Raw genomic sequence first — 15260 nt, 5'->3', positions numbered from 1 at the left:
AGTATACATATTAGGTGCACAGCTATGTGATTTGCAATATCTACGTACAGAAGAATTTATTGAATTATGGAGCTTAACTTTAGTTGCAGAGAACACCACAGTAAGAGGGCTCCAGGTTAATTATGATTACCTCAGATTCTTCAACATGCACCCAAGGCATGCTACACAAGTGTTTTTGCATAGCCCTTCCATCGGAATGCAGCAGCCGATGACCGAAAATCTAACCCACAAACTTGCATTCAGTAGCAGATGTCATAGCAACTAAGCCGGTTGAAAAATTTAGAGAAAATTTGAATGTTCTTATGGCTGAGCTTGGCTGCTATAAGTGTATCTTCCACATCACTAGATAAAGCCAACGTTTATGTAATGTTTCATTCAGTTACAAAAGATCAGTTATGAAGCTAGTGTTTCGTAAGAAAGAGTGGGCACAAGGTTTCTGGCATAAAGTTGAACCTCGTTAGGACAAAGAAAGTCATATCCGACAAAAAATACCTTCGCTACATTTGATATACTTGTAAGCAACTATCCGTTACATGCCGATATTGGCAAAAAAAAAAGAACATTTAAAATTTACTTTCTTATATCCGTGTTGGGTATGATAGAGTACTAGAAAGGAAACTTGGGCGAGTTGCTGGGAATTCATGTTTAGGAAAATAACAGCGCAAAATGAACAAGGACTCTGGCAAAGAAGAACACGACACTGGAGCTGTGTTGTGTTCTTTGCACGAGTCCTTGTCCGTTTTGCGCTGTTATTTTCTTAAACAAGAAGTACGATACAGAGGTTGGAATTATTGACAAATGAGCATACTTGTGCTGGAAGGTTTTCCAGACATGCTTGTGACACTGCGGGCAATTGACGACATTTGCAGCTGCCCCGTTGTAGTTGCACTGGCTCTCCACGTCTTCTGGACTGTGGTAGACCTCGCTGGTTTCAAGCAGCTGCTTTGGGTAGTCTGGATGTTTTCTGTGGAAAAACCAGATGCTTGGGATGAGCTAAAGCATGAACATCAAACCAATTTTCTTGTTGCAGTCCAGTAGTTGACAAGGTATGAGTTGGAATGAAAAAACCGAATTTAAGCCCAAAATGTACTGCCCAGAGCAATACGCCTAATGCACTGTTTCTGAAATTTCAGGTTTGTAGCCCAGGGCAGGTCATGCAGCATTCATTGGGAGTCACACAATGTGGCTTGGCAGCAATTTGAGAAAAGAGACTGGATACGATTTATTTTGTCTTCATGTCGTGGTTTGGCAGTTCTTCAGCATCATATTGAATATGATCCAGTAAACATTTGGGTCTTTCAATGCACGTGGCAAACACAGGTATTTGGCAATTTTAGCCCATAACACAGCTTCAACAATACAAAACATTCTTCAGTGTACTTTCTCATAACCTTCACATCCCAATCCATGCTACGAGTATGCCAACCACGTCGCCAGTCTCTCTATCCCAACTGATGTGTCAATTAGTATGAGCTCCCAGACAAAACCACAGCATCACTTTAGCTTATTACTGTCGAACGGAAACCAAAAGAGTTAGCAATGTCACAGCATCGTGTTTTTCCTACATGCCGCTTAATGTAAAGTATGGAATTCATCAACCCCTCCGCATGCCCATATACAGGTACCCTGGACTGGTACCTTCATTTCCACCTTTATTTCTCACTAGACAAGTTAAGTAACTAAAAACTAGAATATATTGCTTATAGCACAATGTAGCATTGAAGCAAATTTTTCACAGCCAGCTCTTGACCATTTTGCCCCCAATTTTTAAAAATCAAGATCAGCTATCTGTCGGAATGTGTATTATAATAGAGGACAGAGTATGACATTCAAATATGCAATATTTTTTGGTAGAACCTTTGGATAGGTCATTCCGTTTGCTTTCAGCTATTCGTGGCCACGTTGAGCCACATATTTCAGCTTGTTTTAAAAGGGCTGCCTGCTTGTTGGCCCAAATTTATCTAATCACCCTGACAATGACCCTAGTTGAGAGCTTTGGTACAGAACACAGGATGTTATATAAGCTAAGCTACTGCGTCTGCAGACTTGGTCGCTTGCATATTTTTATGCACCGAGTCTTGCACTATTAATGGAGACAGCACTAAAAACACACCCCCGTGTCATCAAGCTGTTTGCACTCAAAGCTTTCACAAAAGTTTGTATTTGATGCTTGGCCTCGTAGAATGCACCTGATTGCAATAATCTCATAGTTTGCTCGCAACAAGCTGAAATAGCTCCCCATAAATATCTTTAACAATCTGGTTCTTGCTTTATTATGCAATTGAATGTAGTTCAGGCCAATTCGAGACTGAGCATATCATTACTGAAAATATCAAAGAATCTTCAGTACTTAATAGTAATTGATTGGCAGTGGTTGAACAAGAGATGCCTCCGGAGACTAACTCATAACAAGAAGCTTCAGAAACATGTCTTGTGTGACCACTGTTGGACACTTCAAGGTTCCACCTTCCTGGGATGCTCAATCTTGTTAAGATTAATAGCAATTGGACAAAAATGATAAATGTATTTCCATTTTTCAAAAACGAGTTACCCGAGTATGACCAAAATGGGCATAAGACATGGTGTTAACCCTGTCAATGCCCTATGCATCATATATGGCACATTGAGTTTGATGCTTCAAAGTGTTGATTTAGACATGGGAAGCTTAACGCAAAATCAATAGTTGAATTTTTATTATCCTGGAGTGAACTTTCCAGTTGTAGATAGGTCAAACCAATTATTCATTATTTAAATACTACACTAAGACTGGAAGATACAAGGAATCTTGTAGGTAATCTCTGAAGAAATCACTCCTTGTTTTGTTGTTAGTGGGCATGCCAACATATATTCAAAATGACGTCACTGTCATAGTTGGAAGCTGTCATCATATCTGTCCACAAGGATAATGAACGTGCGACACATTCCTTATGTTAAAGGGAGCACTGGCACAAAAGTCGCTGTTTTTATCCACTTAATCAGAAGGCAGCCAACTTTGTAAACGTGGTATAAGGCCTCAATTCCTATAATGCACGACAAATCAAACTATACAATCTTTCAATGCAACGAATTAGAATAAAGTGAGACTTATTGGTTTTGGGGTCTGTTGACAAAGGGTCCTCTACACATCACAAACATTGGAGATAGTCATCAAATGGTATCGCAAGCTGCTTGAAGCACATGTTCAGTCTGGTGCAGCTGGACGTGCACTGAGTCAGCCATTCGTTCTTTCACTCTGCACTTTTCTTAATTCAACATGCGATGAGCTTGGTCCTCTGCTGCCACTTTCCTCAGAAGACGCAGCAACACTCCTCACCACCAGTCTCCTTTTAACTGTCACCTAAAGCACTTGGCAAGACTATCAAAATGCAGCTTTGAACAGTGCACCAGCCTGTGTATCAGTGCAACGCAACCCGCACCAACAGACCGCACTCCATGTGGCTTGTATTTTGGATTCCTCACATCAAATTCACGAGTTGTTGTGCGTCTGAGGAATTAAAGACTCATACGGTGATAATGGAGTCGGCAGCTATCTAATAAAGCAGCAAAAAGACACCAGTGCCCCTTTAATACAGCATAACCCTGTTGACCTGGTTTTCAAGGCAGTGCGGGGGAAAAAATGTCAAAAGCTGCAAAAACGTAACAGTGAGGAAGGCCCGAAATCACCACAGCAACGTCAGAAACAGCTCTGAATGGCTGCTAGTACAGTGATTAGAGATCTCGGAGCTCATACTGTGACTGGAGTGTGTGTATATATTTGAACACATACTATTACACGTACTATTAGCCATCGTTAGAGCCTCTCTTAAAAACAAACAATCCGCTCACCAACCCCTTCTCCTGCATGAAAGGCAAGCAAATGCAGTTAGTCAAAGTGTGAAGGTATGGATGCAGGCCTTTAAGCTATTAAGGATGCAGCTGTTCCGAATTTGCTGCAGGCTACACAGGGCTGACAGGATTTTTTTTTTTCTTTTTGCTAGTTCTTCCAATTTCCTGTCAGTACATAAATGGGTTAGTGCTGATCCCAGTAACCATGCATGGCCCAGCAAAAGCGTGAATGAATGTGACCTAGTCTCGAGGGCTCGAATCCAGTGTTGATTTGAACAGCAGCAAGCCGTCCATTTCTGGACAGCAAATGTCATCTGCAATGCATATCAATATCAGAACGAGTCAAACGATTAAGCCGCTCCATTGCTACGTGTGACGTCAAGACCACCAAAACGAAAAACAACAGTGGGCCGATAAGGTTTCGCAGGCTGTTGTGGTGGAGTTCTCTTCACTACAATCAGATGCATCTTCCATGTTGACAGCACGGAAGGACTGGGCTGCTTATCACCCCCAAGAGGCAAATTACTGCTTGTGCCAGATATGCACACCCGACCATGAAAGTTTTGGGGGCATGGAAAGTGCGAAACAGTTCGTGTTTTATGGATTTACCTCACATGAATTCACAAACTGAGTGTGATTTAGAAGGGGAAGTATATAACACTCCACCTTTCAAATGTGTGGCTATAAGGTGGCTAGGAGTAAACGCTTTCACGAATCCATGCTCTGAAAACTTTGAGGTTGGGGGCACATTTAACGCACAAATATCTGGCTGAATTGAAATAATGAGTAAAGAGTGTTATGTTGATAGTAGTCGCACTCATTCCTTCTACATATACTTACTTTAATTCTTGTGCACTCAGGATAATTTTCTCTTGGATTTCTGGTGACCTCTTCACTTGTTCAACTGAAAAAGATGTTTCAACCACCAATAAGTGCATAGCAAATCGTACTCAATGATACAGGGCAAGTCACAGATATGCACAGGTATCAGAAATGGTGTTTTCTAAGCTTTTGTGTCTCCAGGTGACAAACTCACTTGCCTAACTAAATTATCAGACCATTACTTGTAGCCACTTAGAACATCTAAGACTCCACCAAGGTCAACCACACAATAAATAAACAAGGTTTTCGGGTAATTTAAACCTTTTGGCTTTCCAAGAGGTAAAAAGTGTGGCTGAAGGCATTTGCCCACATGTGATATACAGGCTTTTGTGCATGACTGTGTGTGTTGCTACAACATGACATCTCCATAACTGACACATGTACAAGATGACAGGGACATGCACTTTTGCATTCCTGCTCTGGTCCTGTATGTGCTTGGACATGATGGGATGTGCCATAACTGACTGTATAGCAACTGACAATTCCGTTTTGTTTGGTCCATATTTTATATGTTAAAGCTATATATATAAGTTAATGTTATAGAAATAAAAAAAATGGCAACAAATCAAACAAAACTATGAGGCCCCTGTACGTCCAGTTTAACTATTCTGAATTTTCTGTCCACACAGAATCTGAAACAAAGGTTTCCATTCCAAGAGGTAGTCAAGCATTTCAGTTAACATTATGGACAGCTATGCAACTTTGCAACATGGCCATCAGTGGCATCGCCAGGCAAATGCCCCATCATGCATGTGCAACAGCACCTAAATATGGTTACAAATGTTTCAAGCTGGCGAAAATGAGATCAACTAAGTGATCAGAACTCAGACTGATGAAAAATATTAAGACAGCTAAAGAGACCAACAAAGAAGCTGCCCTTATAACAAAGCTTTACAGGGCAGTAAGTACAATTATCACACGCATGAAAGTTGATATATATTGAAGTAAATGCCTCCAAGCAAGTGTCCGCGTTTCTCCTATGTATGCAATGTCAAAGCAGAACAAAATGTGCTATTTTTGTAAGCCATTTAAAGAAATGCAGGCTTTGACAAAAAGCAACATCTCATTTATGAGATGTTTTGACAATGCAGCCAGATGTCATGTAATGTATTCAAGGAAAACACATTTTGATAATTGCTAGCGGCAATACATCAGTCTCAAGATTATTAAACAGGCAAAGCAGTGGAACACAAAAGTGCAGACACTTACGGATGAAATCAGCTGGGTTAAAATGCTGCTGGATTTGAAGACCTATGCTGCTGAAGAAGTCGACTACTTTGTTGACGTCACCATAGTAGGCTGTCTGCAAAGCAAAGATCCCATAGTTATCTCACTAGATTTAAACACTGGGATAGCTCTCGCCAGTGGGAGATACGACAATGAGAAGCTGTTTATTTCAGAATCATTTTACACTTTGTTGCTTACAAAAAAACAGTCCTATTGAAAAGCAGTCTGTTTACATCCTTTTGCCACACTATATTACTCTCTAAGCTCACTCAATGCTTTCAAGAAAAAAAAAAAGTTTTAGAGTTTATGGCAAGCGTAAATACAGAAATCAAACACATTGCAGTGTAATGAAACAATGGAACAGATAACCGGCAAGAGTTGCTACTTATATCCTCTGGGGAAATGTGTAATAATACAATGCTGCCTGTTAACCTCATTAGATATATTATACTACAGAGGAATGCAGTGACCGTCACATTACAAATTATTATCAAGCAATTTTTATTGGAAATGGCTTGGTATAAAATCCTTCACCTCAAGTTGTCTTTCTTTTGTTATTATTGGCATTGAAAAGCCAAAAACAACACTGGGCTATGAGAGATGCTGTAATAAGGGTGCCCAGATTTATTTTACCACCCGAGCTTCTTAAATGCAAGATGCGATATAAATCTGCGAGCATTTTTGCATTCCATCTCGATAGGGACGCAGCCGCAGTGAATGGGAAATTAATTGACAGCCGCCACAGTGGATGTCGGGATTTCCGCATTCCTATCTCAGTCACGTAGCATACAGTAATAAGCTTTGCTGCTTTCTTGTGAATAATAACGACTACCAGTAACAAGCTTAGAGGTACCAACCTGCCCATTGCAGAGCAAGAGAAGCTTGTCGAACATGTAGAATATCTGGCTAGAGGGTTGATGCACGGTGATGACGAGGGTCTTGTTCTCTCTGTGGGCATACTCCTTCAAGGTGGACATGAGTGAATGCGCTGTGCTGGAGTCCAGACCTGAGGTGGGTTCCTGTACCAATTGAAGAACAAGTTTTCCAGTTTAAAGACATTCTGAAGGCCTCGTAGGCAGCTCCTAAAATGATCTGAAATTGTTGACAAGCCGGGACATTGTGCATGCGCAAGAGTGTGAAAGTTGGGCTAGTTGATTAAACACCAACGTTCTAAGTAACAGCGCTAGCTATAGGAGCGTAGGAAGGCAAGCGACACAGACACTGACGATCATCTGGTGGTTCATGGTACTGAAAGGCAGGCTTGCAAACATGGACAGAAGTAGAATAAAAAAGGCAACACAAACATGTACATGAAAAAGGCGGGAAAGTGCGATTGTTAGCGAACATCACACTACCACTATGAGCTGCGTGTCTTCAGGCAAAAATTAAGTCTTCCTATGATGCTGTAGTTAGAGCTGTGTTTCGTAATGTTGAATACCATTCTTGCTGCCATCCACTCTACCTTTTACCTAAAGCTAGAAAATTGTGAAGAATACCAAGGTCTACAAAAATATCTGCCACCTTCCACATAGCTATTAAACACATTATGCAGCGTAGCATGCTGTAACGTCCCATATCAAATGATTCCAAGTCAAATTTAGTGTAACATCCCAATTGAAAGCAGATCAAATAAAAAAGTGAATGGCTAACCAATTACTTCCTGGAAGATTGGCTAACCATCCACTTCATTTACTTGACTCACATTTAATTTTTGTTTAGTACCTTTGCTGTAGACCGATATCCAGTGGAGATTGTTCTTTACTTGTCATTTCACCTATTTCTTTTTTTATTTCATTGTTCCTTCTTTTCAATAGCTTGACTTTAGTGTTATTTGTATCACATGCACCATCAATAAATCATAATTGCAAGTCAGCTGCAAGTCAGCGCAGTATGTGTGTATGTGCCTTTCATGCAGTGCTGTAAGTGCCATCGTTGGTCTGTGCTTCTAGAAATTAGAGCCTGTTGAAGACTGCTGAAGATCACTAGTTGCCAAACCAACACACAGTTTACAACATTTCAGACTCTGTAAATGGAGGAAACGGGCGTGTTAATTGAAGAGAAAGACAAAAACAAAAGTTAAGCATCACTTATGTATACTCACGTCAATGAGCATGACAGTGGGATTTGTGAGCAGTTCGCAGGCTATGCTCGCACGCTTCTTCTCGCCGCCAGACAAGCCACGCTTCATCACATCGCCTATTACTGTGCAGGAAAAAAGATACAAGCAGAAAAGTTGTCAGCACTTATCTTAATGCAGAATGTTCCGGAATCTCTGAAAGTCTAGCACTTCTTTAATGCACCATGACTGATGTCCACCACATTAGGAACAAATTGCGTTCACTTTTTGCTCCAAGCGTTAAATGAACAATTAATCGTGCCTGTATTTGCTTGCAGAACACAGTGCTAAGTTTTTGAAAATTTTATGTGCAATTACCACTTGTCATGTCACTTGTTTGTACACACATGCCAGAAAATAAGATAATTCCTTAGCCAGTTCACATTTTTCAATCCAGCAACTGTCACCAGGGTCCAGAGGGGCTACATACCAAGTTAATTATCCCTGAAAAACACATTTGTGTGTGATATCCATAAATAAAATAAAATTATGGGGTTTAACATACCAAAGCTATGCAAGGACTACGAGATACATTTTAGTGGACACTCCAGGAGCTCAACCCCCTGGAGATCTTTAACATGACCTAGCTAAATCTAAGCACACTTCATCCTGCCCCAATCCCATGTGGCCTTAGCAGCAGAGAATCAAGCCCACAACCTCATGTTCAGCAGCACAGCATCATGGCCGCTGAGCCATTATGGCAAGTCTGCGATATTGTCAGAGTTTAGGTTATGCATTACCTGCTCCAGCCCCAATCATGACGCAGTAAAGGTAGTTTGTATCAAAAAATAGTATCAAATCAGTTTGTTTCTCCCGGTGTGTTTTAAGAAGATAAGGTGTGCTGTCTTACTTGTGTCTTGACACCTTGAGAGGTCCAGGACGTCGATGATTTGGTTGACATGTTCCATCTTCTCATGGTATGACATGCTTTCGGGGAGCCGCAGTTGTGCTGTGTACTGGAAGAAATATTTTTTTTTTTAGTTAGCACGTTTCACACTGCAGGAGAAATATCCAGTTGGGATCTTTGCATATCGACTTCAAACATACTATGTTACTTTTTCACAGGCTTTTTGGAATCCTTCAGAACCAAGTAAAACATTTCCCATAAGTTTGTTAGACATACATTATGGCAGCTTGAAAAACACGCGAGTGCCGTTTGTGATTGCCCTTTAAGAATCCTTTTTCTATTTTTAGGGTGTGTTACATCCCTTGACAACTGTTCGTGCAAAAAAATTCCAGCATTTTGTAATTCAATTTTGAAATTAGGTGCCACACCTAATCTGTTCTAAGCTAGTTAGCATAAAGATAAAAACAGCTTGATTGTATTATTTTGCTTGTATCTTTCTTGTTTATCTTACTTTGGCAAATACACACACTAGGTGGACTTGGAAACTAAATTTTCATCCACAGAGCCATCGAAGAAAAAGGCATGTCTAAATATACTCGCTTTCATAGCTTATTGCATCTTAGTACACTTGCAATCAGAGAGGCATGACAAGATAGGAATATGCTTCACAGGTAGGACAAGGATTTGCATCTTCCTTCAGATTGAAGAGCCGCTTCGGTAAGAGAATCTCAAGTTGGCCACTCTAAGCAAGTTTGAATACTTTAACACATGAGGATCAAAATGGCATGAATGACTTGAGTTATGCATTGTCATGTCTCCTGTTACCATTTATCTGTCCAATTTTATATATTTTTAAAACTTGAACAACGCATCATGTCTGCGTATTATATCCCCATTCACGTTTTCAAGTTATTCAGACTGCCCTGCCTGGTAATAAAGTGCCTGGGCTTTTTGCCTAAGTGATCAAGAATTGGTAAGGTGCAAACTCCACAGAGAGGAGACTTCAAGAACTTGTATGTATACTCTACTGTTAAAAAAGATGTTTTTTGCAGTTATGTCAACGTCAATGGAAAGAATACATGTGTTTTACAGAAGCTGCATTATTTACATAACTGCCTTATTGTTATGTGTTTGTATTACCTCGATTTTTTTTGGTCCATCATGCAACAGTAGTGAATTGCTGTAAATAGGTATGCAACATTAGCTGTCAATATATCCAGCCACCTTATCACTGTGTCCCTCAATCCTGCGATACTTGAAGTTGACTCGAAACTTAACTATATTCTCATCTTGTCTTTGTGAACCAAAGAACAGCAATGCTTCCCATCAAAATAACCAGTGTACACCAAACAGCATGAAGCCACTCACATTGAGTGTCTGCCTGAGTGTGAGGTCTGGAAAGAATATGTCTTGCTGGAGGACATAACAGATGCGCCTGCGGAGCTGCTTGTTCAGTGGCTCACTGTTGAGTAGAACAACGCCAGAGTCCATGCGGATGCGACCAGCCAAGGCATTCAGAAGGGTTGTCTTGCCAGAGCCTGCATGAGCAACGAAAAAGAATGAGGTTATTTATATTTCTGTAACAATGACTTAGAAGGTTCGAAAAGAATCAGAAAAAAAAAGAAAACAGGATGCATTGACAAGTAGAAGTTAACAGGCCGGTTCGAGGCCTTTGGTGTGTTGTGCTGTTCACTAAAATAGAAACTGTGCGAGGGTCGGCAGTGATGAAGTGACAATCTGTAAAAGTATTGTATTGCGAGCATGATGCATACGATGCAAAACATTTGTGCCTTCACATACACAGCTTGCGCACACAGCTTGCACACATATTAGCAGCTTCATAATTTCTGACCAGTGAAGTTTATTTACACTGCTCCTGCAAAACAAGTTGCTCTGCCACACGACAACAATGTCGCGCAGTGAAAACCGCTTGCGGTATAGGTACACCAGTACTGAACGCGCGAGGGCAGGACTCTCGCGCTTCGGACGACACGGTACGACAGTTTCCGCGACAAGGCGTACGGTTTGAAAAACATAGTACAGGCTTCGCGAAATGTTGGCGGGCCACTTCACACGAGGCTATCACGGTAGCGGCGCGTGTTGCTGCTCCTGGTGCCCGGAAGCTGTAGAATCGGAGACAAATCGGCAACAACCAGAACTCTATTTCGGGTGCATCTTGAGCGTGGCGCCGATGCGCTGGTTTCGCAGCGCGCTAAACCAACCCGTTCGGGGCCGACATGCATTCTCTGCCGGACATACGCGCTAAATAAGTGATGTGTTTGCGGTTTTGTTCTCCCAACCATCCCGGAGCTCAAGAAGTGACCATACTATTCCCTACCAAAAAGGCTTTCCTACTATCATCGGCGATGTAGACATCTCTAGCAAAGGCCAAAGCCATGAGGTAGTTTCAGCAGTGGCAAGCTACCGCTCCTTATTGTGTGCATACGACGGCATGAATGTGGGAGCGCGACAACTAAGGAAAACTTGGCCGGCAAAGTATGCATACCGGTACAGCTACGTGGGCCCTTGTTTAGAACTTGAGAACAGTGCAGTTCAGGCTGACGGCTTATAAGTGAAAGCAAATGCAGATTTTGTATTCACGTTCTAATACGATGTAGATTTTATTTTCACGCCCTAATGCCCGCCAAACCAGCCGGCGGGTCCATCTTGCTGATTACCAGCAGCAGGTGCGCAAAAAAGGCGGCGAACAAGAGGCGAAAAAGAAAGAACTGGACAACGGAGCAAATAACCAGATTGCAGGAGAAACGAGGAGCGCTAGAAATTTCATTTTTAAAGAAAGTCATCATCTTCATCAATAAAAACAGCCAGAAATTACGCCGCCGCAGGAACGAAGAAAAAAGAAAACACGGTACCGCTCGCACAGAAAATAATAAAGCAAGTCTCGAGCTCTCAAGATGATGCAACGAAAGACAATATAGCAGAAGACGGAAGTGGTCAGTGTGGCGAGCTAATTTCCGCACTTTTATCCCACCGAGAAAAAGATAAGGTAGGCATTCGATATGCATGGGCGCGAAAACATTTCGTCGTATTCAGAAATACCTCCGGTACGACTGCCACGGGGTCATACAAGAGCAACTAAAGGAACAAGGCAGCAGAATGCCGTAGCAATGCGCGTGAGGCACTCCTATTCATGCCTGCAAGCGCTCCAGTTTTCGAGACGTGTATCACCAACTTCTTGCAGCACAGCGAAGGCTAGGGCTCGTATCACCCAATCGGTAACGAGATCCAGATCGTGCTCGTCCATTGTACGCTGCTAATCCTTCGTTAAGTTTGCATTCAATCGGCGTCGCGCTGAGGACCATCAGAGTCGGACAATGGAGAAAGTCCCCTCTCATTTGGTTCAATTTCCTGCTTCGCCGACACGACCCAAACGCACTGCATGAAGTTGGCGAGATGGAGTACACTGGAACCTGAATATAACGAACTCGGTTAAAACGAATTACTGTCTATATCGAACCCGTGGAGCTTGCCGCGCAATATTCGTGTGAAGTAACTTCCTCGTAACGAACTGGACATTGGTTGCAACGAACTCGGGAGCCTTGAATCAAGCCCTTTTCAGCCAAAACATCAAGCCATTCAATGCCAGCAGCCGCCTTGCCCGACGTTTCTGGAAATGTGCTGCACCGGTCTCGCGCATCAAGAACGCCATTCTTAGTGACACTTAGAATCGGTTCAAGGCACAAACCCGCCTGAACAAACTTATGCGATGCGTCAGTTAGATTTGAATAATCTCCAATGGAAGGAAGAAGGAAGGAATCCCATTTATTGAAGAAAAAAAAAAGGCTACGGGTAGCAGGCAGTAATCAAATTACCTTATATATATCGAACTATTTTATATATGCCTGCTCGTTATAACCGGGGACGCTGTGGCGCGAGAAAGAAGTGTCTGCGTTTAGTACTTTCCCGCCACAAGTGCGTTTCTCTACCCTCGTGAAGAAACCAAAGGATATTAAGTCGTGGTCGATGCGACCACCGCCGTCTGGCAGCTAGCGGAGGTCGACAACCCCGACCCACGCAACGTAGGAAACATCTGAAAAGCAAAAAATTGCGAAAACCACCAGGAAGCGCTCGCTCGAAATGAGACGTGGGAAAACGCCAGCAAGCGGTGCACAAGAGGAACATAAACAAGCTCGTCTGCTGCCAATGTTTAGAGAAAACAGACGAGCGTTTAAAAAAGAAACGAACGGAGATGAAGGAGCAGACGACGCACGGCGATGCCAACAAACATGTGCCTGGGCCGCTCGTCTGCCGCCGGTGTTCCATAACCGCCACCCGCTCCTCTCTTCATGGGAGACCAAACCTTTCGGTCCGCGGTGGGCAGCATCAGCCGTTCTTCCGTGTTTACGCTCCACTCGGAACGTCTCACTTTCCAACGAGAAACGCGAGCTTTTTGTCAGATTTTTTTCTTTTTCCCAGTCGCTTGTCTTTACGGCGAGCTGTCTGTCGAACACGTGCGCTTGCCAGAGCGCTTCCATCAATAACGACGGTGTGACACTCCGCACACCGGAAACGTGCTTGTCTATTTTTTTTTTTCTTTCGCTGATAGTGACGGTGTGTGTGTGTGTGACCCGAATGTGCCCCTTTGGAAGCACGCCCGAAAGCGGGTTACAAGTTGTAAGCGCTTGCATCGAGAACGTCGTCTTAGTTTATCCTACAGAGCTGATGCGAGAAAGCGCCCAGAAAAATTTATTTGGGCAATATCTGGCACGCTATGCGCACCAACGGTGGACTGCTTCCGAATTCGGGTGTAATAGAGCTTGTTCACATGAGACTAATTTCGTTTTTTCTAAACAAAGTGAAATATAAAGTTCTCGCGGAGTAAGCTCAGAAAAAAAAAAAAAAGAAAGAAAACGTTCGAACGCGATTCAGCATCTGCGTTCAACATCAGCTGCTGAAAAAGACCATCTTCCTGGGCGAGTTGAAGGTGAGAGTGGGGTGAATGAACCCTATATGATTTATTATGAGAGCCGCGCTGGAGCGACAACGTTTGATCGCCATCAACAAGAGGTTGAATCGCATCCCGAATTTTTGTCATCGGTTATCAAATTATCATCATCACCATCCCAATCATCTTCGCAATCGTCGTCGTCGTTATCAAAGACGCCCAGAATAATATGGTTAAAGAGGACCCCTTGTCATGTGCCCCCCTGTGCGCGCTGAACGATATCTTGCTTCTCAAGGCGCTGCTTCTCAAACTCGGGGGCTCCAATACTCGCGGCGCAAACAAGAAAGAAACAGGCTGACCCCCCTCCCACACACACACACACACACAGCGGTTAAGCCGTTGAACTCGCCTTAACAACAAATTAGCCACGCTGAACATCATGCGAAAGGAGTGTCCGTGACCGCAGACATATGTTAAGTGCACGCGTTTTCCCGCCCCGAGACAAGTGTTCCAGCGGTGCGCATGAGAAAGTGTCGCGTCCATCACTTAACGGGAAGTGGACAGATGGGTGCAGACGACCGACATGTGGCACACACAGTCGCGCACCGGAAATGTTTTGACAGGCATGGTTATAGGATAGGGCGTGACGACGTTGGAATGCTCGTCCGTCTCAACCAACTGGGTGTGCTATGCTAACCACACCACCCGCTGAATTGCGACCGAGAAAGCTCGAGTACCATAGTAAAAGGCATCGCGTCTGGCAGATGGAGGTTGTCGAGTCATCAAGCTCGTCCGCGCATCATGACCATGGGCGTAGCCCCTCCGGAAATAGGATGTCTCCTGCCCACAGGGATGCCTTTTTAGCGAAACGTACCTACTCGAAAATTACTATAATGGGGCTTGAAACTAGCTGTGCACGACGGGTGAACAGCGTGGCACAAATTTGAATTCAGACACTTTAATGTTAGACGCGGAGCTGCTTTAATTTAGGGAAAAGAAGGTGCCAGCGAAAGTACGTAGTTGTGCAGTGTGTCCAATTGTTTTTCTGAATAAAAAAAGAAGGTATTTTCGCGAAATAGCCGAAGAGTTATGGCGACTAAGCCTCTACAGCGGGTTTCCCACAAGGCGCTAAAATTCTGCCATGAGTGTCTCGAGTTTGTTAGAACGAACTCCCTGATCGGGACCAATATTGAGACTCGGTGAGCTTATTGTATGATTCAGTTTCATCGTTTCCTAGCTTGGCAACTCTTAGAATTTTGTCGCGTATATAGCACTGGTTCCAGGGCAAAGCTACAGCGTTTGGTGAACGTCTCCTGCATTTTTCTTTCTGGGGTTTTACGTGCCAAAACCAGTTCTGATTATGAGGCACGCCATAGTGGAGGGCTCCGGATTAATTTTGACCACCTGGGGTTCTTTAACGTGCACTACAACGCAAGCACACGGACGTTTTTGCACTT

General features: G+C 43.1%; 1 protein-coding gene across 3 annotated transcripts in view; it reads right to left on the bottom strand.

Moving 5' to 3' along the window:
* The window catches only part of LOC119446630 (uncharacterized), a 181217-nt gene that overhangs the window by 19119 nt on the left and 146838 nt on the right, over nucleotides 1–15260 (bottom strand). For all 3 annotated transcript variants that reach the window (XM_037711114.2, XM_037711115.2, XM_049664300.1), the window contains exons 3-9: nucleotides 10266–10435; nucleotides 8901–9006; nucleotides 8036–8136; nucleotides 6792–6953; nucleotides 5917–6010; nucleotides 4666–4729; nucleotides 809–964 (exon numbers count right to left, since the gene is read on the bottom strand). In XM_037711114.2, coding sequence (XP_037567042.1) covers nucleotides 809–964; nucleotides 4666–4729; nucleotides 5917–6010; nucleotides 6792–6953; nucleotides 8036–8136; nucleotides 8901–9006; nucleotides 10266–10435 — 853 coding nt within the window. The remainder of the gene's footprint in view (nucleotides 1–808; nucleotides 965–4665; nucleotides 4730–5916; nucleotides 6011–6791; nucleotides 6954–8035; nucleotides 8137–8900; nucleotides 9007–10265; nucleotides 10436–15260) is intronic.

Source organism: Dermacentor silvarum, chromosome 3 (assembly GCF_013339745.2).
Source record: "Dermacentor silvarum isolate Dsil-2018 chromosome 3, BIME_Dsil_1.4, whole genome shotgun sequence".
Taxonomy (NCBI): Eukaryota; Metazoa; Arthropoda; class Arachnida; order Ixodida; family Ixodidae; genus Dermacentor; species Dermacentor silvarum.
This window is presented reverse-complemented; position numbering and strand designations above follow the sequence as displayed.